The sequence below is a fragment of the Dipodomys spectabilis genome, unplaced genomic scaffold, assembly GCF_019054845.1.
Source record: "Dipodomys spectabilis isolate Male_0828 unplaced genomic scaffold, ASM1905484v1 ptg000107l, whole genome shotgun sequence".
Classification (NCBI taxonomy): Eukaryota; Metazoa; Chordata; class Mammalia; order Rodentia; family Heteromyidae; genus Dipodomys; species Dipodomys spectabilis.
Window position 1 is genome coordinate 1,441,236 of NW_024870784.1, and position 26,577 is coordinate 1,467,812.

The 26,577-nt window shown below is 44.6% G+C and overlaps 1 protein-coding gene across 1 annotated transcript; it reads left to right on the plus strand.

Moving 5' to 3' along the window:
* The first annotated feature begins 1,715 nt into the window (after positions 1-1,715).
* Positions 1,716-26,428, plus strand: Ifnar2 (interferon alpha and beta receptor subunit 2). Its single transcript, XM_042687217.1, has 10 exons — positions 1,716-1,902; positions 8,551-8,642; positions 10,529-10,570; positions 12,306-12,429; positions 14,664-14,833; positions 15,561-15,718; positions 17,118-17,286; positions 20,317-20,441; positions 20,742-20,807; positions 25,311-26,428. Exons 2-10 carry the CDS (start codon positions 8,588-8,590, stop codon positions 26,007-26,009), a joined length of 1,608 nt encoding a protein of 535 aa, XP_042543151.1. The 5' UTR covers positions 1,716-1,902; positions 8,551-8,587; the 3' UTR covers positions 26,010-26,428.
* The last annotated feature ends 149 nt before the right edge of the window (positions 26,429-26,577 follow it).

A 26,577-nucleotide genomic window follows, 5' to 3' on the forward strand; every position in this document is an offset into this window, starting at 1 on the left:
AGTAGCTTTAATGTTTAAAATATGCACACACTTTACTGAAAAGCCACCTTATATTCTATTTGGAGAGTTCTCGAGATAAAAATAATAAGCAAACAAACTAATGATAGATTCTATCTTTCCTCTCTAGTTGCTGTTGGACAATTGATCAGTGGGATCTGAGGGGAGGACAAAAGGATAAAGAAAAGACCAGAAAGCTGGGCACTAGTGACTCATGCCTATAATCCTAACTACTCAGGAGACTGAGATCTGAGGATTGGAGTTCAAAGCCAGGGCCGGAAAGTACATGAAACTCTTATCTCTAACTAACTGTAGTGGGGAGGGGCAATGAGACCTCAGTTCGCAGTGAAAATGTAAAAGATTTTATTGAGCGAAAAGTACTGACGTGCCAGGACCACCTGAAGTTGGGATCCCGGGAAACGGCCCACATCGGCTTTTCAGCATTTTGGGCTAGGGTGGGGAAAGAGGGAGGCTGGTGTTGGTTTTAGCCCATGATTGTTATAAGAAATGCACACCTTAAGTTTAAATTTCCCACCAAGGTTTTGCTGTTGGGAAGCAGGGGAATAGAACAAAGGGTGGTGTTGGTTCTGCTGGGTTAGGGTTGGCATTGTTCAGAAAATAGCAGAAGCAGAGTTACAGAGTTACAGGGTTATGGAGTTACAGAGTTACAGTTACTAGCTAAAGTAACAAGTTACTAAGGAAGTCATCCACAGCACACTTACATTTATATCTTAAAATCATTCAGTATCCACTTTACACAATCGAAGGTCAAATATCATATTCCATCTTTAAGTTCTCACGTCCTCCACCATATCACTAACCACCAGACAACAAAGTGGTGCTGTGACTCAAAGTGGTAGAGTGCTAGCACTGAGCAAAAAAGCTCAGGGACAGCCCTCAAGGCTCCAAGTTCAAGTCCCACAACTGCCAAAAAAAAAAAAAAAAAGGAAACAAAAGACCAGCAAAGGAGCAGAGGGGTGGATATTTACAAAAGTAGGCTCTAGCTGAAATATGCCAAGCCTTTAAAAGTCCATGCTAAACGCTGGGACTTCTCAGGAGGCTGGGATCTGAGGATCACAGTTCACAGGAAGCCTCCAGCCCCGACAGGAAAGTTGTGACTGTTATCTACAGTTAACACTAACCACCAGAAAGCCAGAAGTAGAGCTGTGGCTCAAGTAGTAGAGCTCCAGCCTTGAGCAAAAAAAAAAAAAGTTAAGTAACAGGACCCAGGCCCTGAATTCAAGCCCTGAGATTGGCATTAAGGCGAGGGGGGGGAATAATTAGGGAACCTCAAATGACATCCAACCAAGAAAGGATCGCCACTGGTTTGTTTTTAAAGGTGTTGTGATGTCCTTTTATTGATTGGAGATCTCTAACTAGAGGTTTATGAAAGTAATAAATGGGGAAGCCAAAAGGGAATCCCTTCCCGCGTTCCCTCATCCATCATGGTTTTGTGCATCTCTAAGACCCAAGCAGAGTTGAGGCCAGAGGATGCTTCAGTAACCAGAACACCGTAATCCCTTCCCGCATAGATGTTAAGGGAGGACACAGAGCGCGTGCGCGCCCGTGTGCGCGCCCGCGCGCGCTCCGGGGAAGGCGCGGCGCCCTGGATCAGCATTGGACGCCAGGAAACGCCCGGACCTTTGGCCCCGCCCCGCCCCGGCCCGGCCCCGCCCCCGCGGCCCGGCGCGGAGCTGCGTTCTGTGGGCCGGCCGGGTGTGTTTGTTCCCGCCGCGCGCTGAGGCGGCGGGCCAAGTGTCAAGGCCGCCTCCGGTCCGCGCAACCCACTGTCCTCCCCGCGCCGGCCCTGCCCGGTGCCCGCGCCGCTGCGTCCCCGGCCGCCAGGGCGGGAGGGGCGGGGCGCCTCCCGGCCGCCAGCGCTGCGCGCCGAAGCCCGCTCCGCAGGTCAGCCGAGGGGTCGCGGGGGAGGGGTCGCGGGGGAGGGGTCGCGGGGGAGGGGTCGCGGGGGAGGGGTCGCGGGGGAGGGGGCACGCGAGGGGGCACGGGGGAGGGGTCGCGGGGGAGGGGTCGCGGGGGAGGGGACACGCGGGAGGGGTCGCGGGGAGGGGGCACGGGGGAGCGGGCACGGGGGAGGGGGCACGGGGGAGCGGGCACGGGGAGGGGACGAGTGGCGCCGGCGTGCCCACCCCGGAGCGGAGGCCGCCTCCCCCAGCCATATTCCCGGAATCCCCACCGGCTTCTCCCGGTCTCCGGGACTCCGCCTCCCCGGCTTCCCTCCGGGTCGTGGGGGCTGCTCCTGGTGCGGCCTGGGCTGCGGCCTGGGGACCCCGGTCGTCCCGGGGCGCCCTGCGGCTGGGCTCCCCCCTGCCGTGCCCCCCCAGGTGGCCGCCGTCGGGGGTCCCAGGGTCGTGCGCCCGGGACACCGGGCTGTAGCCACTGCAGGGTGCGGAGCTTCGGGGTCGGAGGGCGGCCATTCCTGATGTCCGCCTGGCCCGGCCACCGCGGGCCCCTCGCGAGCCGCGGGGCGCCCACCGCCGCCTCTGGAGGGGGCTGCGGTGGGGGGGCTTGATTTCTCCTCGGCGCCGAGCGCTCGGTCGGTGAGCTCCCCTGAGTTCGCGGTGTTGGATCCCAGGTTTGGCAGAGGGGTCTTGGAAAGGAAGAGCCTGGGAGTCCCGGCCTGGGCTTGAGCCCTGTCCCTCAGCTTCTTACTATGTCAGGACTCCGCCGGCCTCGTCCCGCAGTGCATCGGTTCAGGTTTAACGCGAGCGCAGCTTTAGCAGAGGCCACACCAAAACTGGCTCTAAAGAAAACATCTTGGCAGCTAGCGGTTTAGAACTGGGTGGATAAAGTTTGATGTTTGTCTCGGGAAACAGCTCGAACTTTTAGCTTCCAGAGCTCACTCACAACTTGTTTTTCTACTTTAAATTATATATACAACAACTTGCATGGCTGTGCGTGTGTGTTTATGTGTACCACTTGAGCCAGACCTCCACTCCTAACTTTTTGGTGGTTAATTGGAGATAAGAGTCTCAGACAGACTTTTCTGCCCAGGCTGGTTTTGAACCATGATCCTTAGATCTCAGCTTCCTGAGTAAGATTATAGCCCCCCACCACACTATATAACATATATACATATATATACATATATGTATATATACACACACATATATATATATATATATACTTTGTACAGAGGTTTGAATTGGGGATCTTGTGTACGCAATGCAGATGTTTTACCACTGGAGCATGCCTCTAGACCTTTGCCATGACAGTTCTTAACTGAATTTTCCTCCAAAGTTTAACTTACTAATATTGGTTGATGTAAGGATGTGTAGCTCAGTACAGTGTTTGCCTAGGTTGCTGGGAGTGACAGGTTCGGTCTCAAAAAGTAAGGAAGAAGTTAAGATCCACCTGTATTTGGTTCAGGTTATTTGACCAATAACAACTTGGTGACTTATCTAAAGAAAAATGAAGCCAAAAAAAACTCTAGAAGCAGTTAGGTACAGGTGCCTCACACCTGTAATCCTCACTACTCCAGAAGCTGAGATCTGCAGATTGTGTTTCAAAGCCAACCCTTCAGGAAAGCCCATGAGACTCTTACCTCCTACTACCTGCTAAAATTCTGGAAGTGTATTTGTAGCTCAAATGGTGGAGCATTAACCTTGAGCAAAAAAAAGCTCAGGGATAGTGCCAAAGTCCTGAGTTCAAGCCCCAGGCCTGGCACCAAAAAACAAAACAAAACCAAACCAACAACAACACTAGGAAAACATAGATCACCCAAAAGGAATTGTCTTAGAAGTCAAACTGGTTTTCTGCAGTGGTAGGGATTAAACCCAGGGCCTCACACTCTACCACTGAACTACAGAAGGGAAGCTTTTAATAAAATGTGTCTTCCTCTTGCTGAGGTATTTTTATTGAAATTATATATTCCAGTAGGGCATGGTGGTATGCTTTTGTCATCTCAGAATTTAGGAGGCTGAGACAGAGGATCATGAGTCTGAAGCCAGCTTTGGCTACAAAGCAAGGCCCCGTCTCAAATAAATAAATAAATAAATAAATAAATAAAACTATGTGTGAATATACACAGATATTCCATCACTCACACTTGCCCACATAAAAGCACATTGGATTCCTGTTGCCATAACACTTACAAACTTTCAAAACGAGTCAGTCACATATCTAATCCTTAATCAGTATTTCTATTTTATCAGAACCAGCATCCACATTAAACCAATTGTTGATTGTAAGAAGAACTTTGAGGGGCTGGGAAGGTGGCTCAGTGGTAGAGCACTTGCCTTGCATGCCTGAGGCCCTGGGTTCGAGTCCTCAGCACCACATAAGCAAAAAGAAAAAAGCCGGAAGTGGCTCTGTGGCTCAAGTGGTAGAGTGCTAGCCTTGAGCTGAAGAGCTGAGGGACAGCGCCCAGGCCCAGAGTTCAGGCCCCACGACCGGACCCCCCCCCCCCAAAAAAAAAGAAGAACTTTGATGTATATGACCAAGTAAGAAAAAAAAAATCACACGGTCATGCCGTTGTATAAGCCAGGGTCTTGCAAAGTAGATACTGTAGTTTTTGTTTGCTTGGTGGCTTGCTTTTAATTCTGAGGTTCTTAAAAATACATGTAAGTTTTAAGCATATCCCCATCTCTGCACAGCACTCCAGCCAGTGAAAACACTTGAAAATGCTCCCTAATGGTTGTAGGAAAGTTGCCTGCCAGGCTTAGCCATTTTCCTCTCTGATAGTGGAGCGCCTGCCCCTGAGTGCCCGACACAGGGGAGGAGGTCAGCTGATTGCCCACAGATCAGAACAACCCGGAAGCCCAAATGGCTGACACCACCTGCCTCTCTGCGATTTGCCAAAATCTCCCCCGAAAGAAAGCAGAGCCAGTGTGCTGAGGAAGACTGAGCACAAGCGTTTCTGGGCCTCATTCCCCAACGCCCCTAATTGCATCAAGCCTTCAGTACCAGCCTGAGCCGCTGTGGAAGCTTACCTGAACAAACTAGAATCAGCTCAACGTGTCAAAAGGAAAACAGGATTTCACACCACCCGAGGAATGATGATAGGTGGGGGAAGGGAGAAGAGGAAAGAAAAGTGTTCAACTAATCACACACATAGGTACATAAATTACTTAGCAGCCAGGGAAGAGCTGCTGGCTCTCCAGGAGGCTGAGATCTGAAGCTCATGGTTCTAATGTAGCTGGAGCAGATTCGTACTGCCAATTAACCAGCAAAAAGCAGGAAGTGGGCGTGTGGTTCTAGTGGTAGAGTGTTAGCCTGGAGTGAAAAGCTAAGGGACAGCTCCTATTCACAAACATGATGAGCAGCGGAAAAACCAGGAAAAAACAAAACAACAACAACAAAAACCCCAAGAAATAGCGAACTAAGTGTTAAAGAACTTAAGAGTGGGGAAAAAAAAAAAAGACTTGGTCCAGCTGGGCACTGGTGGCTCACACCTGTAATCCTGGCTACTCAGGACGCTGAAATCTGAGGATTGCTGTTCAAAGCCAGTCTGGGCAGAAAGTGCATGAGACTCTTATCTCCAATAAACCACCAGAAAACCAGAAGTGGCGCTGTGGCTCAACAAAAAAGCTGAGGAACAGCACCCAGGCTCTGAGTTCAAGCCCCATGACTGACCAAAAAAAAAAAAAAAGAGAGAGAAAATGTTGGTGAATATTGTATTTAAATTAATACAAAGTATCAGTAGAAATTGTGGCTAGAATAGAGTGGACTTGCTTTAAGTCTAGACAAAGAAAAAAAAGCAGCAAAATGTAAGGAAGTAAAGGAGGAAAGGGAAAAACAATGAGAGTTAATGTCATCTTGCAAAACACTGATCAATAAATACGTCTTAAATGTTAAAAGATAGCCAGATACCAATGGCTTAGGCTTATAATCCTAGCTACTCAAGAGACTTAGAAGTGAGGATCAAAGTTCTAAATCAGCCTGGTCAGTAAAGTCTATGAGACTCTTCTGTCCAATTAACCACCAAAAAACTGGAAGTGGAGCTGTGACTCCAGTGGTAAAGCACTACCCTTGAATGAAAGAAGCTCAGAGACAGTATCCAGGCCCTGAGTTCAAGCCCCAGGCCTGGCACCAAAGAGACAGAGGGGGGGGAGGGAGGGAGGGCGAAGGCTTGAGCTGGGGACAATTTGTAGCCTGGTACTTGCATATGTGTATGACTGGCTGACACCCCTGCCTTCATGGTAAGGAGCTTGGGCAGTCAGTGAGCTAAGAGCAGACCGACTGCATAACATGGGCCCACAAAGGCAAATAAAAATGGAGGGCCAGCTCTTTTTTAAAAGTCCCATAAAATAAGCCAGGTGCCGGTGGCTCACACCTGTAATCCTAGCTACTCAGGAGGCTGAGATCTGAGGATCTCCGTTCAAAGCCAGCCTGGGCAGGGAAGTCCGTGAGACTCTTATCTCTAATGAGCCAATAGAAAACTTGAAGTGGCGCTGTGGCTCAAGTGGTAGAGCACTAGCCTTGAGCTGAAAAGCTGAGGGACAGTGCCCAGGCCCAGAGTTCAAGTCCCACAAACTGACAAAAAAAAAAGTTCTATAAAATACTAAAATGAAGAATCTCCTTCAGTTTTTTCTCAAATAATCATTTTTTATTTATTTTATTTTATTTTTTTTGGTCGGTCGTGAGGCTTGAACTCTGGGCTTGGGCGCTGTCCCTCAGCTCTTTAGCTCAAGGCGAGCGCTCTACCACTTGAGCTACAGCGCCACTTCCGGTTTTCTGGTGGTTTATTGGAGATAGGGGTCTCACGGTCTCTCCTTCCCCGGCTGGCTTTGAACCGCAATCCTCAGATCTCAGCCTCCTGAGTAGCTAGGATTACAGGCGTGAGCCACCAGCGCCCGGCTCAAATAATCATATTTTTAAATGTACTATTTAATGCCATTCTAAAAAAAAATTAGCATGAATCTTCTTATCTTCTTCTTTGTATTGTGTGTCAAGCCAGATTTGAAAATTAATACAAGGACTAGAAGTGTGGCTCCAGAGGTAGAGCACCAGTTTTGAGTGAAAAACAAAAAAAGTGAGACTACAAGATCCCGAGTTTAAGCACCAGAACCAGCATTAAATATGTATCTATGTATATTCAAATATATATAGTTGAGGCTGGGAAGATGGCTTAGTGGTAGCGTGCTTGCCTTGCATGCATGAGGCCGTAGGTTCAATTCCTCAGCACCACATAAGCAGAAAAAGCTGGAAGTGGCGCTGTGCCTCAAGTGGTAGAACGCTAGCCTTGAGCTGAAGAGCTGAGGGACAGTGCCCAGGCCCAGAATTCAGCCCCCATGACCAACAAAAAAAAGACAAAATAAATCAAATATATATAGTTTATATATATTTAATATATAGCAAATATTTACATTATATAATATATTTATACATATAATATATGCTATACTTTATATGTTATTATATAAGATACATTATAAATATATGCAATATGTTATATTTGTAATATTTATAATGTATAATATATTTAAGTATATCAGATATTTATATTTAGTGTATATATGTAATGCCAATACAAGAGTACTTATTTTGGATATAGAATTATTGCATTACACTATTAAGAGCACTCAAGCCAGATTCAGGATGATATAAACCACAAAATCATAAACAAGGGTAAAATAAAAATAAAGACAGTGACCTCTTCCCTCCTTGGGCCAAATAGATTCTCAAAACGGGAAAACAAGGTTCAGTTAGAAGCCGTGAGCGCTTCCCCCCTGTTAAGCAGGACTGAGACGTTACTAACAGGAAGAGGAAGAACCAGACATGGCCGGAAGTAGATAAGCACCAGACTTGGGGGGAAGTTCAGCAGTTGGGTGCTGAGACAAAGCAGGCTGGTCATCATGTTTTATAAATCTCAGAATGTGCAGGTGGAGAGACAAAAGCTGGTCCTTCTAGTATTTCTCACACCGTTGCAAGTTACTGTTAGATTCCAGAAAATGACTGCCTCTGGTGCATTAAGTCACTGGCTTGCTGCATGGGTGGCAGCTTGAGCCTGTCTGAAAAACTTTTGGACTTCTCTTTGTCCAGTAGTTATTTTGATGTTTTTCTGTTGAAGGTTATGATGAAGTAAGAGTTTCTGGGAGTATAGAACTCTCCTCTGCCAGTGACTCCCATTCAATCCATAATCTATTCATCTCATCTAAAGGGTTTAAATCTCTACTCTGGCTGGGCATCAGTGGCTCACGCCTGTAATCCTAGCTGCTCAAGAGGTGAGATCTAAGGATCACAATCAAACCTGGACAAGAAAGTCCAAGAGACTCTTATCTCCAACTAACCACCAAAAGTTCAAGGCTCAGAACCAACACACACACACACACACACACACACACACACACACACACACTTTAACTGAGAGTTCCCTGTTCAAAAGTTAAATTTACAATTTCTCTCAGGAGAAGCTGAGAGAGTCAGCTGGAGTAAAAAGGCAGATGGACCAGCTCTTAGGAGGACAGAGGGCTAGCACCAGGAATTTGGCTAACCATTGATGGCTTTGTGTGATCTTGTCTTTGCCCTGTTTTTAATTTTTACAAATCAATTATCAAGTCCAAATGTTAATCATCTGGTATGATTTTCTTTCAGGTGAAAAAATAAAAAAAGGATTTAAAAACCAGCAAAGATGCTTTTGAACTACAGGGCCCCAGCCGTCCATTCACTTCTTTGGTGTCTTACAGGTAAGTGCTACTTTTTATCTTACTCTATGGTAGCAAGCTTGTGTTGACATCACCATACAGAGTTCTGTAGTGGAGCAGCAAACTGCCTTCCTAACTGCAGGGCCAGATCAGCCTGCTTCCTGTCAGCTGCTCCTTGAAAAGCTGACTGCGTTAATTTTAGGAAAACACGGATATATATAAGAATAGCAGAAGGTGCAGTGATATTGGGAGTATCCTTGTGTATCATTTAGTGGTCCTTACCGGGAGCTGGTGCCTCACACTTGTAATCCTAGCTCATTAGGAGGCTGAGATCTGAAGATCACAGTTTGAAGCTAGTTCAGGCAGAAAACTCTGTGAGACTTCTCCAGCTAACCACTAAAAAGCTAGACGTGGAGCTGTGGCACAAGGAGTTAAGTTCTAGCTTTAAGCAGAAAAAGCTAAAGGACAGCACCCAAGCCCTAAGTTCAAGCCCTAGTATTGGCACCAAAAAAAAAAAAAAAAAAGCGATTTCTCATAATTCCCTCAGTCAAACCCAGGGTAGAGTTTATCACCAGACTTCAATAGCTGGAAAGGGAGCCAACCTTGTAACTCTTACCCTGTAGTTTATGCATTCCATTTACTATCCATCTTTTCTCTTACTCTCTCTCTCTCTCTCTAGTTCTAGTCTTGTTACCTGGTTGCTTCTATTTCAGAAGCGATGTCTTCTGTCACACAGTTTATCAGCAGAGTATCCAGGAATGGGACCAGGTCTGGCAGCATGCATGGATGATCTCCATGGATACCATGTATCTAAAAAATTCCAGGAACCCCTACCCTTACAGTAATTGTTCTAGCCAGGAAACAAATGCCCCTACACCTCCACCCCGCACTGAGACTCACCAGTTTCAATCACAAACATCCTTTTTCCTCTACCACCCTTAGTAAACACCCTTACCTTTAAGATGAATCAATTGACAATCTGCTTATTCATAATCCTGGAGTTCTCTTTTCAGGTAAACCCTGGTAGTATCATGTACCAATGATCATATTTTGGATCCATTCAAGATACAACTCTTAAACTATGTACTGGTGGTATCAATGTCAGTTAAGAACCAGTTGCTTAAAATTTTGGTTAGCACAAGACAGTCTTAATCCAGTCATAATTAATACCTGTGTGTAAAAGAATATTGAACTTACTGAGACTGGTTTGGGAAGAGTGAAGTAATGGAGGGGATGATTTTTTTTTAATTTTTATTTTCCTGTAAAGATGCTGTACAGAGAGGTAACAGTTACTTCAGTTAGGTAATGAGTACATTTCTTGTCCAGCATTGTTACCCCCTCCTTTGTTTTTCTCCCATTATCCCTTCCCTTCTCTACCTCCCCCACTCCACTCCCCCCCCAAAAGTTGTAAGGTTCATTTCCAACATAGTGTTTTGTGAGTATCATTGTTGCAGTGGGTCATTCTGTGGCCTTATTTCAGCATTGGATGATTCTTTTTTTCTTTTTTGGGTCCGGTCGTGGGGCCTGAACTCTGAGCCTGAGCGCTGTCCCTCAGCTCTTCACCTCAAGGCTAGTGCTCTACCACTTGAGCCATAGCACCACTTCCAGCTTTTTTTCTTTTTGCTTATGTGGTGCTGAGGAGTCGAACCCAGGGCCTCATGCATGCAAGGCAAGCACTCTACCACTGAGCCACCTTCCCAGCCCTGGATGATTCTTATTGATGAACATTGTATGCCTGCATTGATGTGTCAAAATTTCTTCATTAGAAATGTTAAAAACTGACAAGTAAGAAAACAGTATTAGAAGGGAAGCATTAAAATATAGAAACATTAAAATAAAGTAAGATAAAAATAAATTTAGAGTATTAATTGTAAGCCAAGCCCAGAGAATACAGTACCACTCCACTAACCTATTTTTCTTCCTCTTAGTGTACATGAGCCTAATGTTTGGTGCTTCTCATTCTCTCAATGGTAAGAGATGTTCTTGGTTTGAGTAAATTTTTAGAAAGGTCAAAATGTTTGGGTGACCATTCCAACATAATAAAAAATGCAAAATCTAATTTCTGATCCCAAACTTGTTAGTTTTACTAGAATCTTTTGTCTATAAAAGGAACTAAAATTAACTAACTCTAGTTTTCATATGTGCCTTACAAAAGAATTATAAGAAATGAACACTAGAGATCATTTTTTTAAATTTAATTTAATTTAATTTGTGAACATACTGTACAGAGGAGTTACAGTTACATGGGCAGGATAATGCGTACATTTCTTACCAAGCATTGCAGCCTCCTCCTTTGTTTACCCTTCACATCCCTTCCCAGCCTCCCCCCTCCCCCCACTAGAGATCATTTTAAGACCTCTTAAAAGAATAGTCCAACTCTTACTATTCTTACTAGTGGAAAAATGAAGCCAGCAGCTGGTGGCTCATGCCTGTAATCCTACCTTTTCAGGAGGCTGAGATCTGAGGATCATGGTTCAAAGCCAGCCTGAGCAAGAAAGTCAAAAGACTGGAAGTAGAGCTCTGGCTCAAATGGTAGAGCACTAGTCTTGAGCAAAAACCCCCAGAGGGACAGTGCCCATACACTAAGAACAAACATACCCATTGCATACTAAGTCCTGAGCTGGACACTGGTGGTTCACACCTGTAATCCTAGCTACAGAGAAAACTGAGATCTGAGGATTGTGGTTCAAAGCCAGCCTGAACAGAAAAGTCCATGAGACTCTTATTTAAATTTATCAGCAAAAAGTCAGAAGTGGAGATGTGGCTTAATTGATAGAGCACCAGGCATTGAGTTCAAGCCCCATACTGGCAGCGTACACACACACATACACACATGCACACACACAATTAATAGTATAAGGCAGGATTTGACAAGTGGAGTGTTAGAATCTCATTTGCCACCCATTTCCCAGCATACAACACTATATAAGTCAACTGGATTTCACAGGTGGAAAATGGGACTCTTAAGTACCTAGCTCAACACTACTTAAGCTAAATGCCTAGAAAGGGCTAGTCCTTACACATATTATTCAACTCTCCTTTCTGTGACCAGGGAAATAAGTGCAGAGGGGAGTTCAGAGGGAGCTGGGAGCAGAGCTAAGAAAATGGAGGGGTGGGGAGGGAAACAAGAAGTACACTGCAGAACCCAGAATGAACTGGATTATTTTGGCCCAGTGAGTTAGAAAGACTCAGTAATTGGGGAAACCCTTTTATTCATGTGTGTGTGTGCATGTGTGCACGCATGCATGTGTGCATGCTGGGACTAGGCCTTGAACTCAAAACCTCAAGCTCTCCCTTAGGTTTTCCCACATGGCTGGCACTCTACCATTTGAGCCACACCTCCATTTCCAGCTTTTGGTGGTTAATTGGAGATAAGCATCTCATGAAATTTCCTGCTCAGGCTGGCTTCCAACCTAGATCCTCAGATCTCAGCCTCCTGAGTAGCTAGGGTTACAGGCGTGCTACCAAGGGCTCAAACTCTATTTATGGAGTATGAACTTCCTGTTTTCAGCATTCCCCTCACTGTCAGGAGTTTGTTTGTTAATTAAGTATTAGTTCATTTCCTATGTCCTATGTGAAGAACTCAGGACTCTCCAGAGGGCTTGTGTCCCCACATCCCAAGGGAAAGATAGAACAATGGCCCAAATGCAGCCCTTTGTCCCAAATGTCAGCCCCATTTTAAAATTTCTTCCTGTTTCTCTTTAGGTTTTTCAGAGGAATCTTGCATTTTGAAAATGACAGTACAAAATTTTCGGCTCATTTTATCATGGGAATTAAAAAACACTTCCGTCGTACCAACTCATTATACATTACAATACACAGTCATGAGGTTGGTTATTTCATTTTTCTCTTGCTAAAGTAGTATCTTTCCATTATATACTCTCTCTCTTAGTCTCTCTTTTTTCATCTGCCTCGCACCTGTTCCTTCCTGTCCAGTTTTTATATAGCCCCTTAAAAGACCAAGGGCAAAACACCTACCTGTGTGTGTGTGTGTATGTGCGTGTGCGTGTGCACGCGCGCGCACTGCAAGTGCACCAGAACTGGAGCTTGAACTCAAGACCAAGGCCTCATGATCTCGCTTGGCCTTTTTTCTTTATCATTATTTTCTTTACAAAGCTAACACTCTACCACTTATACCACACCCCAGATCTAGCTTTTTGCTGGCTAATTTGAGCTAAGGCTTCTTTCTGCTCAGGCTGGCTTCGAACCACAATCCTTATACCTCAGAGTCCTGAATAGTTGGGATTTACATGTGTGAGTCACCAGTGCCTGGCTTCCATCCACATTTAATCTTCCTAGTGATGTCTCAAATTCAGCCAAGATGAATGTTTAAAAGTCCTCTGATTTTCAGAGGCACAGAGGTCTGCTTACCATATTGATGGCTTATGTTCACTTTTCATTATTCATAGAAGCAAATGGGAGACCATAAAACTGTCCAGCAAGCCTGGCTCCAAAGTCTGGTTAGTCACTCACCGGCTTTGCCATGTCCCAGAACACAGCCTCTCTTTGTGCTGCTTGCTGCAGGGTTGGTAGGAGTTAGAATGGATGGCGTCTTTTTGGCCCTCTTCTTCCCACATCTAGTAGTCACTCTCGTAAGTCATTCTTTGGACTCAGTGGACCCTGAAATGTCCTTCTGTTGGTTATGTACTTGCCTGGTTTATTTGCCTGGCACAGGAAGGGCCTTTTGTGAGTTTCTCTTCAGCCTCTTTGCATTGGTTGATCACCTATTTTATCTACCTACCTTTCTTTGTTTTTTTGTTTTTTTGGGTCCGGTCATGGGGCCTGAACTCTGGGCCTGGGCGCTGTCCCTCAGCTCTTAAGCTCAAGGCTAGTGCTCTACCACTTGAGCCACAGCGCCACTTCTGGCTTTTTTTTCTTTTTGCTTATGTGGTGCTGAGGAATCGAACCCAGGGCCTCTGGCATGCAAGGCATGCACTCTACCACTGAGCCACCTTCCCAGCCCCTATCTACCTACCTTTCTAAAGTAGCACAGTCCTGACTTAGAACCATGTGGCCTGCTGCCAAAGAGAAAGAAGAGGCCTCAGAGGTGACAGTCATGGATGTCCGAGAGCGGGAGGGAGATCTGGAGCCTCTTACTGGGGAAGCCTACAGTTCGTTCATCCAGCAAGTATTTACCAAGCCCCTACTGCATCCCTGGTTCCAGCCAGGAAACAAAGTCTCTGAGCTCTGGGGGGGGATTATTCTGAAAATGGATGGAGATATCATGAATCAAGTAAAGGTATAATGTGGCAGGTGGAGGGAAGCACTATACAATATAAAGATGGGTAAGGAGGGAGAGAGAGCATGCTCCATTTTAAAATAAGGTGTTTTCGCTTGGCACTGGTGGCTCATGCCTATAATCCTAGCTACTTAAGAATCAGGATCTGAGGATCACGCTTTTGAAGCCTGACAGGAAAATCCGTGAGACTCTTATCTCTGATGATCCAGCAAAGAACCTGGAGGTGGTGAGAGGCAAGCCAGGAGTGGGTTCTTGTTCTCAGTATGAACAAGTATGGAATAAAGCCAGGAACAGCAGAAACCTCGAGCAGAAAAATACATCCAGAAGAACAGATGGGGAGCAGGAGCCAGTTTTCCATCTTAGCTCTGGTGTGGAGGGCGTCTCCTTTTAGCCCCTCCTCAGGAATGGAGAGCTAGGGAAAGGGAGAGAAGATTGTTTTCCAGGAAGGTCAGGAGTGGACCAGCAGGTTCCAGGAAGCCTAAAGCTTTCAAGTGTGGTGGATGATTGGGCCTCCGGTGGAGGGAGCTGCACATAAAGTTGGGAAGGTCACTTCGGCTTTTTTTGTAGCCATCAGTGGAACTTGTGGCTCAGGTGGTAGAGCATCAGCCTTGAGCAAGAAAGCTAAGGGACAGCGGTAAGGCCCTGAGTTCAAGCCTCATTACTGGCATAATAAAGATAAATAAAGTAAAACTGTGGTTAAGGCAGGGGATGTGGTACAGTGGTATTTGGGCAGCGTCCTAAAGGAACTGAGGTATGTGAGACGCAGACGATGGATTGGCCTTACCTATGTACTAAAGCTTTCCTTTCTCCGTTGCTCTCCAAAGTAAACTGGAAGGTGCGAAGGCCATTGGGAACTGTACAAATATCACGTCCTCGTTTTGCGACGTCACAGATGTGTGGGAAGACATGCACGAGACCTACATCCCCTTGTTGGAGGGGTTCCGCGGGAACACAACGTTGCTGCAGTGTGTGGGCAGTATCTTGGCCACCAACTGTGAGTCAATGGCTTTGTCTGTCTCATCAAGATCATCCTTACTTGTTCTACCATAGATAAGAGGCTCTACAAAGGTGTCTTAGGACCAAAGGAGCTCTCTCCCGCTCTGCCATTTCCTGTTTCTGCAACTGAGGCTCCTTATTTTGTGGCTCTAAGCCTTCTTATCTAAAAAGTGGAAGCAGGCTAGGCACCTGTGGCTCAGGCCTGTATTGTGAACTACTTGAGAAGCTGAAATAGGAGGATCGTGGCCCAAAGCCTGAAGAAGAAAAAAATAAAAAGCCCAACCAGAGTCTTATCTCCCATTAACTAGCAAAAAGCCAGAAGTGGAAGTGTGGCTCAAATAGTGGAGCACCAGTCTTGAGTGAAAAGCCAAGTGAGAGCACAAGGTCCTGAGTTCAAGCCCTCAGTACCATCGCCAGAAATAAAAGAAGATTTGGGGGGGGAGAGGCTTTGAAGGTGGCTCAGTGGTAGAGCGCATGCCTTGCATGCCAGAGGCCCTGGGTTCAATTCCTCAGCATCACATAAGCAAAAAGAAAAAAGCCAGAAGTGGCACTGTGGCTCAAGTGGTAGAGCGCTAGCCTTGAGCTGAAGAGCTGAGGGACAGCGCCCAGGCCCAGAGTTCAGGCCCCGTGACCAGACCCAAAAAAAAAAAAGATTTGGGGGAGACGTGATTGTGAGGTGGACAGTGATGATACTGAGACTGCTTTCTCACTTTGTTTCTAAACAGTGTCTTTTGAGCCACCTGAGTTTGGCATTGTGGGCTTTACAGACCACATGAATGTGATAGTGACGTTTCCACCTGTCATTCCCAAGATTTATGGGAAAGATATTTCCCATCACTTATCGCTCGTCATCAAGGAGCACGGGGAGGAGATGGTGAAGACGGTAAGTGCTCTCTGTGCCGAGGGCCACTGATGGGTTGGTAAAGAAATTAATGCGCAGTTGAACAATTGAGACAGAAAGTTCTGGGTGCCAGGCACCTATGGCTCACGCCTGTAATCCTAACTACTCAGGAGGCTGAGGTCTGAGGATCGAGGTTCAAAGCCAGCCTGGGCAGGAAACTCTCTGAGACTCTTATCTCCAATAAACCACTAGAAAACTGGAAGTGGCGCTTTTGGCTCAAGTGGTAGAGCGCTCACCTTGAGCTGAAGAGCGCAGGGACAGCGTCCAAGCCCAGAGTTCAAGCCCCACAACCGACCAAAAAAAAAAAAGTTCTAGGCATCAACATGATCTCACTTTAGGAAAGAAGTCTCTATAGTTCGTCCATTGCAGAAACACATTTCTTCTTCTTTTTTTTTTTTTTTCTGTCAGTCATGGAGCTTGACCTCTGGGCCTGGGTGCTGTCCCTCAGCACTTCAGCTCAAGGCTAGCACTCTACCACTTGAGCCACAGTGCCAGTTCCGGTTTTCTGACTGGTTTATTAGAGATAAGAATCTCACGCCTTTCCTGTCAGGGCTGGCTTTGAAGGAGATCCTCAGATCTCAGCCTCCTGAGTAGCTAGGATGACAGGCGTGAGCCACCAGCACCCAGCACATTTCTTCTTTAAAAGACTAGGCCCTGGGCACAAATCAGAGGACCCACAGGAAGACAGCATATGTGTACACAGGTGGGCAGATCTCAGGAAGCCAGGATGAAATCTCCAAAGGAATACTTTCACTGAGCCACAAGTGACAAACATGTCAAATGTCTCCAGTCTTCACACTGCAAGAGGAATGGTTCTTCCCCCTCCTCATTTCTCCCTGCAGGACTGCCACTAAATGTCCAAATCCTCCAGCGACCCCACTGTGAGACAGATCAGAATATTCCATTACTTGTTGATTCCGTCTCTCAGAGGGATAGAATGTATGAAAATGGACAAATAGCACTCATGGTTGGGCCCTGCTGTAATAGTTAGGATAATACTATGCCAACTGTAAAATCCATGCAAGTACCCGTGCTAGTGACTCACCTGTGATCCTAGCTACTCAGGAGGCTGACATCTGAGGATCCCTGTCCAAAGCTAGCCTGGGCAGAAAAGTCTATAAATAGACTTATTTCCAAATAGCCAGCAAAATCTGGAAGTGGAGCTGTGGCTCAAGTGGTAGAGCACCAGTCTTGTGTGAAAAAGCTAAAGGACAGTACCTGAAATCAAGCACCAGTACTGGCACCAAATACACACACACACACACACACACACACACACACACACACACACACACACACACACACACACACACACACACACACACACACACTCCAAATTCTCACTAATGTCTTACTGATTTTTTAAAAATTCTTTTTACAGCACAAACCCCGAATAAATGGAGACATCAGTGGAAATTTCAGCTATGTCATTGACAATTTAATTCCAAACACAAACTACTGTGTATCTGTTTATTTTGAGCCTAAAGGTCTGGGAAAAGTAATAAGATCTCCTTTAAAGTGCACCCGCCTTCAACCTGTCCAGGAATCAGGTAGGGTTTAGTTTCTGGAAATTCATGTGATCTAAATTCATGCTTCTATCTTGAAGGTAAATCTGTTGGAAGAATCTGAACTTCATGGGGGTGTGCCAAAGGCATTTCTTCCAATAAAATCTTAGCAGGGAAACCTTTGCCGCTGGTCAGTCTCTGTACTGTGTGGTAATCAATGTTTACATCATCCTACATTAAGGATGATACATATATGTCTTTCTAAGGCCAGACTCTGTCTAGAAGTACACATGTTTCAGGGAAACAGAATTAAACTCAGTGCCATGGGTCTTTGGTTGGCTGTTGTTCAAATCCAGTGCTGGAAGGTGGAGATGGAGACAGTGCGATCGGGGGCAGATGCAGCCTGACTCTGGGGATGACGTGGACCTCCCAGCATGGACCTTGCCTGTCTTTGATGAAAGCAGAAAGCTCTTCCGTTGCAGATATCCAAACAGTAAACCTGTGATCCAGAACCTTCCTTTCTCTGCAGAAGTGAGCTGCAAAACAGCCAGCTTAAAAGCCTTTCCAGCACAGAATCTGCTCAGTCTCTAGTCTGCAGCCGATTTATCAAAGGGAGGTGGGGAACATCTTAGAATATCTTCTTTAAAGGAGCCCTAAATTCCCCAGCCCCAGTGGATGTGTCTTTTATGTTTTAATTTACCAGAGTGAAATATGGTTGAATTTACAAGGAAATGACCTTAAGTGATAGAGTTAATTGTAAATTTGGTGAACTACTCTTTACCACCACCCTCAAATCAATTCACCAACACAGAAGCCCCCTAAACCTGATGTTCCAGAGTTTTGTTAAGTTTCATTATGTAGCTATGACTGACTATATCATTGGCCACAGGATTGGACTCAATTTCCAGCCCCTCCTTGATCCCTGTGAGACGGGGGTGTGGCTTGAAGGATGATCCAGTCTTCTGATGGTCCTAACCTTCTGGTTAGGGTTTCTGTCTATCAGCTCTCACTCAGAAGCTGCCCAGCCCTGTCCCCATGAGTCCCTTCATCAGCATAAACTCAGATATGCTCCTGCATTCATTTCTGCTATTGTAACACAATAGCACAGACTGGGATAAGTTAGAAAGAAGAGAGATCTAGCTCTTCCAGTCCTGAATGCTGGTTGTCCCAGATGGAAGGGCCTTCTTGCTGCATGCATGGTGATGGTGGTATGTTGAAGGGTATTTTCTGTCAAGAGGGGAAACGGTGAGCTGCCTTCACAACAAGCCACTCCTGATACATAACCCACAATAACATGGGCCCATCTATGAGAGCAGAGCTTCTATGCCCCAAATACCTCTCAAAGAGCTTATCTCCACAACGTTCACACTGACAGTTAAATTTCATCACAGTTTTTCCTCTGACTCTCTTTTTAGCAGAGGGTTATTTATGCGTGGGCATGCCGGGAGGCTGTTCCATCTTCACTCTGCACACATACATCATGTTGCATGTGTCAGCTGTAGCTCTTCCATCCATTCACCAAGACAGTTAAAGTGAAGGTGTCCCAAGAAACCAAACAGGTTGGCATAACATAGCACCTCTCACCGTCCACTTGCTTCCTCAGCCACCCTCAATCAGTTAAACTCAAGATCCAAACAAATTGCATGCCTGAGGGGTCATGGATGGAGAGCTGACAGCAGTTCTGACTTGGATTATAGCAAACACGACAGTCTCAGGCCAATTGACACAGGGTGACTTTGCCCAGAGATTTGGCCATCCCAGAATTCACTAATTGGCTCTTTCAGTAAAGCCCTTAAGGGAAGCTCCATTCGTTCATTTGGTAAACATTTATTAGGATTCTACAGTGATGAAATTCCATCCTGGACAATAGAGACAGCAGTGAAGAAAACCAACCCCGACATTATGGACCTTACATTGCAGTAGGAGACTACATGAAATTAAAAACAAAAACCCAGCCCGACACTTGTGGCTCATTCCACAAGCTACACTAGAGGCTGAAATCTAAGGATCACAGTTCAAAACCAGCCTGGCAAGAAAAGTCTGAGATACTCTTGTCTCTAGTTAACTACCAAAAAGCTGGAAGTAGAGCCGTGGTAGAGCTCAAGTGGTAGAGCACCAGCCTTGAGTAATTAAGCTAAGGGACAGTGCCCAGACCCTGAGTTCAAGCCCCAGTTACTGACACGCAGAAAAAATGAAAAGTTCAATTACATAACCCCCTCTTTTTCCTCTTTATCTACTTTTACTGAGGATTTGGTTATAGGTTTAACACCAATAAAGATCTTTCTACACATGTAAAAGAGTTTATGTCTTATTATATCAATATCTATCTCTTGTTGGTCCAGACATCCTTGCAGTCAGGAAATTGCAGTTTCCAAAAGGAATTCTGCCAGGCAAAGGGGAATTCTTCGAGCCAAGTGAGTTCCAGGCACGCTGCCTTTCTTTCACCTCTTCTGCCTTTAGCACATGCAGTCATGTACCTGGTAGCATTGCAGATTTGGCTGAGGTGATGGAAAAAATGACCTCCTTTTATTTAATTTGGGTCATTAATTAAACAGCCTCAGCTAGTGGCTACTACATTGTAACCAGAAACCATCAACTAAAAAAAAAAAAAAAAAAAATATTTACTTTGAAAGACATAAGCCAGGCACTGGTGGCTCAACACCAGTAATCCTGTAGCTTCTCGGAGGCTGAGAGCTGAAGATCAAAGTTAAATCGGCCTGGGCAGAAAAGCCAGAAGTCTCTTATCTCCAGTTAACCATCAAAAAGCCAAACATGCAGGTGTGGCTCAAGTGGTTGATTACTAGCCTTAAGTGGAAAAAAACAAGTGAGAGCATGAGCCTCTGAGTTCAACTCTTAGTGCCAGCGCAAGCACACGCATGTGTACACACACACACACACACATTAGGCTTACTCTCCGTTCTTCGATATGTCACAATGTAAGTTTTTTTTTAAAAAAAACTTCTGCTTCCTCTGTATCAAACCTTCTAACACCAGAGTGGAGGTACGTTGATTCCCATCAGTGACCCCTTCATCAGACTTCTTTTGAGGTATAATCGTTTATCTTCTCTCCAACAGGGCTATCAGAGTCTGCCAAAGCAGGAACCCTAATCATTTTGGGTTTGCTAGTAGCTGTCTCTGTGATCATAATGTTGAAACGGGTTGGTTATATTTGCTTAAAAACTAAACTCCCCAAAGTCTTGGTAAGTAATGTTGTTTCCTTTTTTAAAAATTTTGTTTATCGGGGCTGGGAAGGTGGCTCAGTGGTAGAGCACTTGCCTTGCATGCTCGAGGCCTTGGGTTCAATTCCTCAGCACCACATAAGAAAAAAGCTGGAAGTGGCACTGTGGCTCAAGTGGTAGAGCGCTAGCCTTGAGCTGAAGAGCTGAGGGACAGCGCCCAGGCCCAGAGTTCAGCCCCACTACCGGACCCCCCAAAAAAATTTTTTTTTGTTTATCTTTTTAACTTAAGTGTTTTTATTATATACTTGAATGTTTTCACAGAAGAGAGTCTTATGTAACAAAACCACCAGTGAGTTTTATCAGTCTGGAAAAACAAACTTTGCAATTGTAAGTTGTCTTATATGGATAGGTTGTCCATGTATTATAAAATTCCATCATTATTAACGTCTCACTGATTAATATATTATTTGACCATTTTCTGTCTAAGCAGCATTTAGATTTTTTTTCTCTTTATGCTTTCTTTTCCTTTCTATTCTTTTATTCTTTGGCCATTATAAATAGTATAATGAAGTTTTGTGTGTCTGTGTCTGTATCTGTGTGTTGGTACTGGGGTTTGAATTTAAGGCTTCGTGCTCTGGCTTGGTTTCCTTTTCCTCAAAAACAGCACTCTACCACTTGAGCCATACTTCCAGCTCTGGCCAGCATTTTTCTGGTTAATTGGAAATAAGAGTCTCACAATGTGTTTTCCTGGGCTGACTTTAAACTATGATCCTCAGATCCCAGCTTCCTAAGTAACTAGTATTATAGCCGTGAACCACTGGCACTCAGCTTGCAATGGAAATTTCTATATAGATTTTTTTTTTTACTATGGGTTACTTGAATTAACATGCACATGCACAAAGTAAATTTATCTTGTGATATAACTAATTAAGTTATAATGCTGGCAATAGTGTATGCATTTGCTACAAAGTACCAATAACATTGATCAGTTGATTCATTTTTATTTTTTTAACTTAATTGTATTTTTTGCCAGTCCTGGGGCTTGAACTCAGGGCTTTGGTGCTGTCCCTGAGCTCTTTCACTCAAGGCTAATGCACTTGAGGCACAGTGCCATTTTCTGCTTTCTCTGAGTAGTTTATTGGAAGTAGGAGTGCACTTTCCTGCCCAGGCTGGCTTCCAACCAGTCCTCAGATCTCAGCCTCCTGAGTAGCTAGGATTATAGGCGTGAGCCACAGTGCTCGGATGATCAGTCGATTTTTTACAACCTCTGTTCAGGGTCAGATATTCTGTCATTTGTGTTATTATTGTCTTATTTTAGTCTCTTCTGTGTTTCTTATTTTCTTTTTTTATTATCTTTCAGTAATTATACAAAGATTTCAATGTAACAAGTCAGGTTCTTCTGCATTTCTGTTTGGATCCTTAGCAGAGCCTTTGCATTGATCTGGACATCTTTCTAGAACCTTCCTTCTTTTAGCTGACCTACACTCACCCATCATTGATCACTTCCCCTCTCTCATTGCTTTCCTTTTGTATTACTTCAGCAGTATTTCCTATGGAAATATTTTTTAACATTTGAACTCATCCACCATCTAATTGCTCAACAGCCATATAATTACATGTCCTTCACAACTGATAAAATTACACTTACTTTATTATCTTGTATCTTGTATTTCTCCGCTAAAAATTATTGTTGTATATTGAAGTAAAAATCCTAGGGATAGAAAAATAGGACACTCCATGTCAGAGTGTTTGAATACACATGTTTAATCAAGAGTAGATGTTCAATTTTTTTTGTATGTGCCAGTGCTGGGATTTGAACTCTAGGCCTGAGCACTGTCCTTGAGCTTTTATGCTTAAGGTTAGCACTCTACCACTTAAGCCACAGCTCCACTTCTGGCTTTTTATGGTACGTGTTTGGAGATAAAAGTCTCATTGGCTTTCCTGCCCAGGCTGGCTTTGAACCATGATCCTTAGATCTCAGCCTCTTGAGTAGCTAGGATTGCAGTTATGAACCACCAGTGCCTGGCTGATTTTATCATTTTATAACATTTTTTGAGTATCTATAATGTGTAGCATGTTCCAGATGTTGGGATACAAAAATGAACAAATAAAAACTCTGCCTTTGTGGAGCTGAAAGTTTGAGGAATGGGGTAGAGACAATAATAATTGATAGATGAGATTATAAAATTATCTAAGTAAAAAAATTTCCCATGAGTCTAGAGGTAACTAACTTATTAGCTTAGCAATACCAGCCTTCACTTTAAAAATAAGTATAAAGCATAATTAAGAAATAAACTAAAGCTGGCTGCTGATGGCTCATGCCTATAATCCTAGCTACTCAGAAGGCTGAGATCTGAGGATCATGGTTCAAAGCCAGCCCAGGCAGGAAACTCCATGAGACTCTTATCTCTAATAAACCACTCAGAAAACCGGAAATGGTGCTGTGGCTCAAGTGGTAGAGTGCTAGCTTTGAGCTGAAGAGCTGGGGGACAGCACCCAGGCCTGGAGTTCAAGCCCTACCACTGACCAAAACAAAAATAAATAAATAAATAAACAAAGCTGGTTGTTGGTGGTACATGCCTATAATCCTAGATACTCAGGAGGCTGAGATCTGAGAATAACAATTTGAAGCCAGTCCAGACAGGAAAGTTCATGAGACTCATCTACAATTAACCATCAGGAAACCAGAAGTTGCACTATGGCTCAAAGTGGCAGAGTGTTAACCTTGAGCAAAAAAAGCTCAGAGAGGGGCTGGGAAGGTGGCTCAGTGATAGAGCGCTTGCCTTGCATGCATGAGGCCCTGGGTTCGATTCCTCAGCACCACGTAAGCAAAAAGAAAAAATCCGGAAGTGGCGCCGTGGCTCAAGTGGTAGAGCACTAGCCTTGAGCTGAAGAGCTGAGGGACAGCGCCCAGGCCCAGAGTTCAGGCCCCATGACCGTACCCAAAAAAAAAAAAAAAAGCTCAGAGAGAGCCTGAATTCAAGCCCCAGAACTGACAAAAAAAAAAAAGGAAGTACACAAATCATAGATGTGAAAAGGAAGTACACAAATCATAGATGTGAAGCTTGGTGAATTTTCACAAATTGGACACACCCATAAAACTCATGTCCAGATCAGAAGAGAACATAGCCAGTTCCTCCAGAATTCTCAGCTAAGGATTAGACACTAATCCTTCCCAGGCATAACCAGGCTCCTGATTTCATTTTTCCTGGTTTGGAACTTTATGTAGAATATCCATTGCAAACTTCAACTGTAATAGTAACAAGAAACATTTAATGTATAAATCAAGCAGATGATGTCCATGACCATTGTGGAGAAAACTATCAATCTGATTGAACACTATAGCATTACTTATCAGAAAGAGAAGGATGGAGTGGTCAATAAAGTTTACTTACATTAGGGAAATAACATTGGATCCCTACCTCACACCACATACAAGTGCCAGTTCCAGTTAAATCTAAGACTGTAATATATGAAAGCCAAAGCAGTTACAGTTTTATAAGGCAGTATCAATAGCTTCTGACTTGTTCAGCTTGCATACTTTTTGACTCTGTAATGGTCATTCAGTAAAACCTGTACCTCAAATTCTGGATTACCATAGAAAGTCAACACTAGGTTGTAACCTAGGCTGTGTGTATGTTAGATGATATTGCCAACTGTGGGCTCATGTAGGTAGTGTGGGCCTCTTAAAGCGTAGGCAAGTCTTAAGTTATTGATCAGTAATTTAGCTATATTAGGCATATTTTCAGCTTACAATGTTTTCACCTTACTATGTTTATCAGGTCATAATTGTATCATGAGTCAAACAGCATCTATATAGGAGATAAAACCATGAGACTTCATTTCCAAAGTAACTAGCAAAAGGAAGGCTAGAGGTATGGCTCAAGTGGTAGAAAGATATCTGAGCAAACAAACTGAGCAAATGAGAGACCCTGAATTCAAACGCCAATACTGTGGACAATAAAAATCTTTTCTTATATAGACTTTTTAGTTTAAAGTTTTAGCAAAAATGAGTTTTTAATATAACAAACAGGGTTGAAGTAGGGAGAAATCGAAAAAGAGAAACATTTCCTGCCTCTCATGCAGGAGAAGTAGTAAAAACTCTAAATGTTGTTTTCATCTTTAGCTTTTGAAGCTGGGGAAATATATAAGATCTTATCTATCCAGGGGTTTCTTTAGGGGTCAGTCCTGGTGCTTGAACTCAGGGCCTAGGCACTCTCCCTGAGCTCTCCTACTCAAGGGTAGCACTCTACTATTTGAGCCACAGCACCGAGCTACAGCTTGTTTCCTGGTGGTTAATTGGAGATAAATCTCAGAGTCTCAAGAACTTTCCTGCCTGAGCTGGCTTCAAATAGTGATCCTCAGATGTCAGCCTCCTGAGTAGCTAGGATTACAAGCATGAAGCACCTCACTTGAATAAGAATTTTTAATACTATAACCTACTTTGTGCCAAGGCTGGGATGGATACCAGTAAGTGCTTGAGTCTACAAGGCATTTCTTTCCTGGATTATTCCTAGCATTTATAGCCAGGTCCTGGGCTATTTCACCCAGGACCTTTGTCATTACCCTCAAGGGTAATAAAAAAATCTAAAGAACTCAGCCATTTCCAGATAGATTGCCCTTCATTCCCCGACCTTTGGTAGTCTGTAATCCTAGCTATTCAGGCTAGAGAGAGTCACAGTTCAAAGCCAGCCTAGGCAGGAAAGTCTGTGAGACTCTCCTCTCAAACAAACCAGCAAAAATCCGAAATGGAACTCCAGTTCCAGTGGTAGAGTGACAGCCTTGAACAAAAAAAGCCGAGCCAGTGCATGAGAACCTGGCCAAAACAAACAACAACAAAAAGCCATAGCAATCGTTAAGTGATACAGTCTCTCTGTTTCTCTCTCTTAGAATTTCTGTAGTTATCGTTCCCTGAAATTCTCCAAACCGCCACCATTGGAAGCAGTGGATATGGTGGAAGTCATCTCCATCCACAGAAAGAAGAAAGTGTGGAATTACAATTACGACGACAGTGACAGTGATACTGAAGTGACTCCTAAGGCAAATGCGACTGGCTATACCATGCATGGACTCGTAGGCCGCCTTCTAAGCCCGGACCCAGCCTCCTCCATCCCGTCCCACGAGTCCCAGCCCATAGACCCAGATGCTGACGAATCTGATGAGGCTGAAGCTGGAGCTGAGCTGGACCCCTCAACAGCACCAGAACCCCAACCTTGGCAGTCAGGAGACTCAAGTGAGCCCTATGAGAGGAGAGAAAGTCTGCTCCAGGATCCCTTTCTTGCGGACAATAGCAGCTCCCCCGAGGGCTCTGGAGACAGAATTATCTTCAATGTGGACTTAAACTCTGTATTCTTGAGAGTTGTCGACAAAGACGTGGACGAAGCCAGTCTGGTGTCATCTCTGACAGAAGAGATGGCGGACCCAGAAGAGGATGCTGATGGAGGAGAGTCCACTCTGCTGATAGCCAGTGGGGAAAGGACGCAGGCTGCTCACCTCAGCCCCTCTTCCCAGTGCCTGCGGACAGAAGATGCTCTGTCTGACCAAAGTGATGCAGACGCGGACATGCAGGATGGTTATTTAATGAGATGACTCCAAGAGCAGCTCCCGAATGTGAACTGAGAAGTACCTCTGGGTATTCCTGCACCCTGTATGCCTGGAACTGCCAGTGTCTGGGAAGGAAGGAAGCCGTTCTTCCAGGCACCCTCATCTGTGCAGGTCCTCAGTATTTATGGAGATCACAGTACTGTTCAGTGTGATGTTTACAAGGTCAGAGTGATGTGTTTTGGACAAACCATGTTCTGCCATGTTTACCCGAACACACTTCACTTTGCATGCTTCTGTGTAGTGTTTCCCAGGGAGCCAGGTCCACTGTTGTTCTCAGGGTGGTAGAGACCCCTGGATTCTATATTTCTGGGAGATAATTAAATTGGACCAGGTGCCCCTGGCTCACACCTGTAACCCTAGTTACTCAGGAAACCAAGACCTGAGGATCACGATTCAAAGCTAGCCCAGGCAGAAAAGTCTATGAGACTCTTTTTTTAAAAATAAGTTTTTTATTGTGAAAATACCGTACAGAGGGATTACAGTTACATGAGCAAGGTAATGAGTCCATTTCTTATTAAGCATTGTTGCCTCCTCCTTTGTTTTTCTCCTACCA

Coding starts and splice junctions, on each gene's coding strand:
- Ifnar2 (XM_042687217.1), top strand. CDS start 8,588: ATGCTTTTGAACTACAGGGCCCCAGCCGTCCATTCACTTCTTTGGTGT. Junction 12,430..14,663: donor TTACAATACACAGTCATGAG/GTTGGTTATTTC, acceptor TGCTCTCCAAAG/TAAACTGGAAGGTGCGAAGG. Junction 14,834..15,560: donor CAGTATCTTGGCCACCAACT/GTGAGTCAATGG, acceptor GTTTCTAAACAG/TGTCTTTTGAGCCACCTGAG.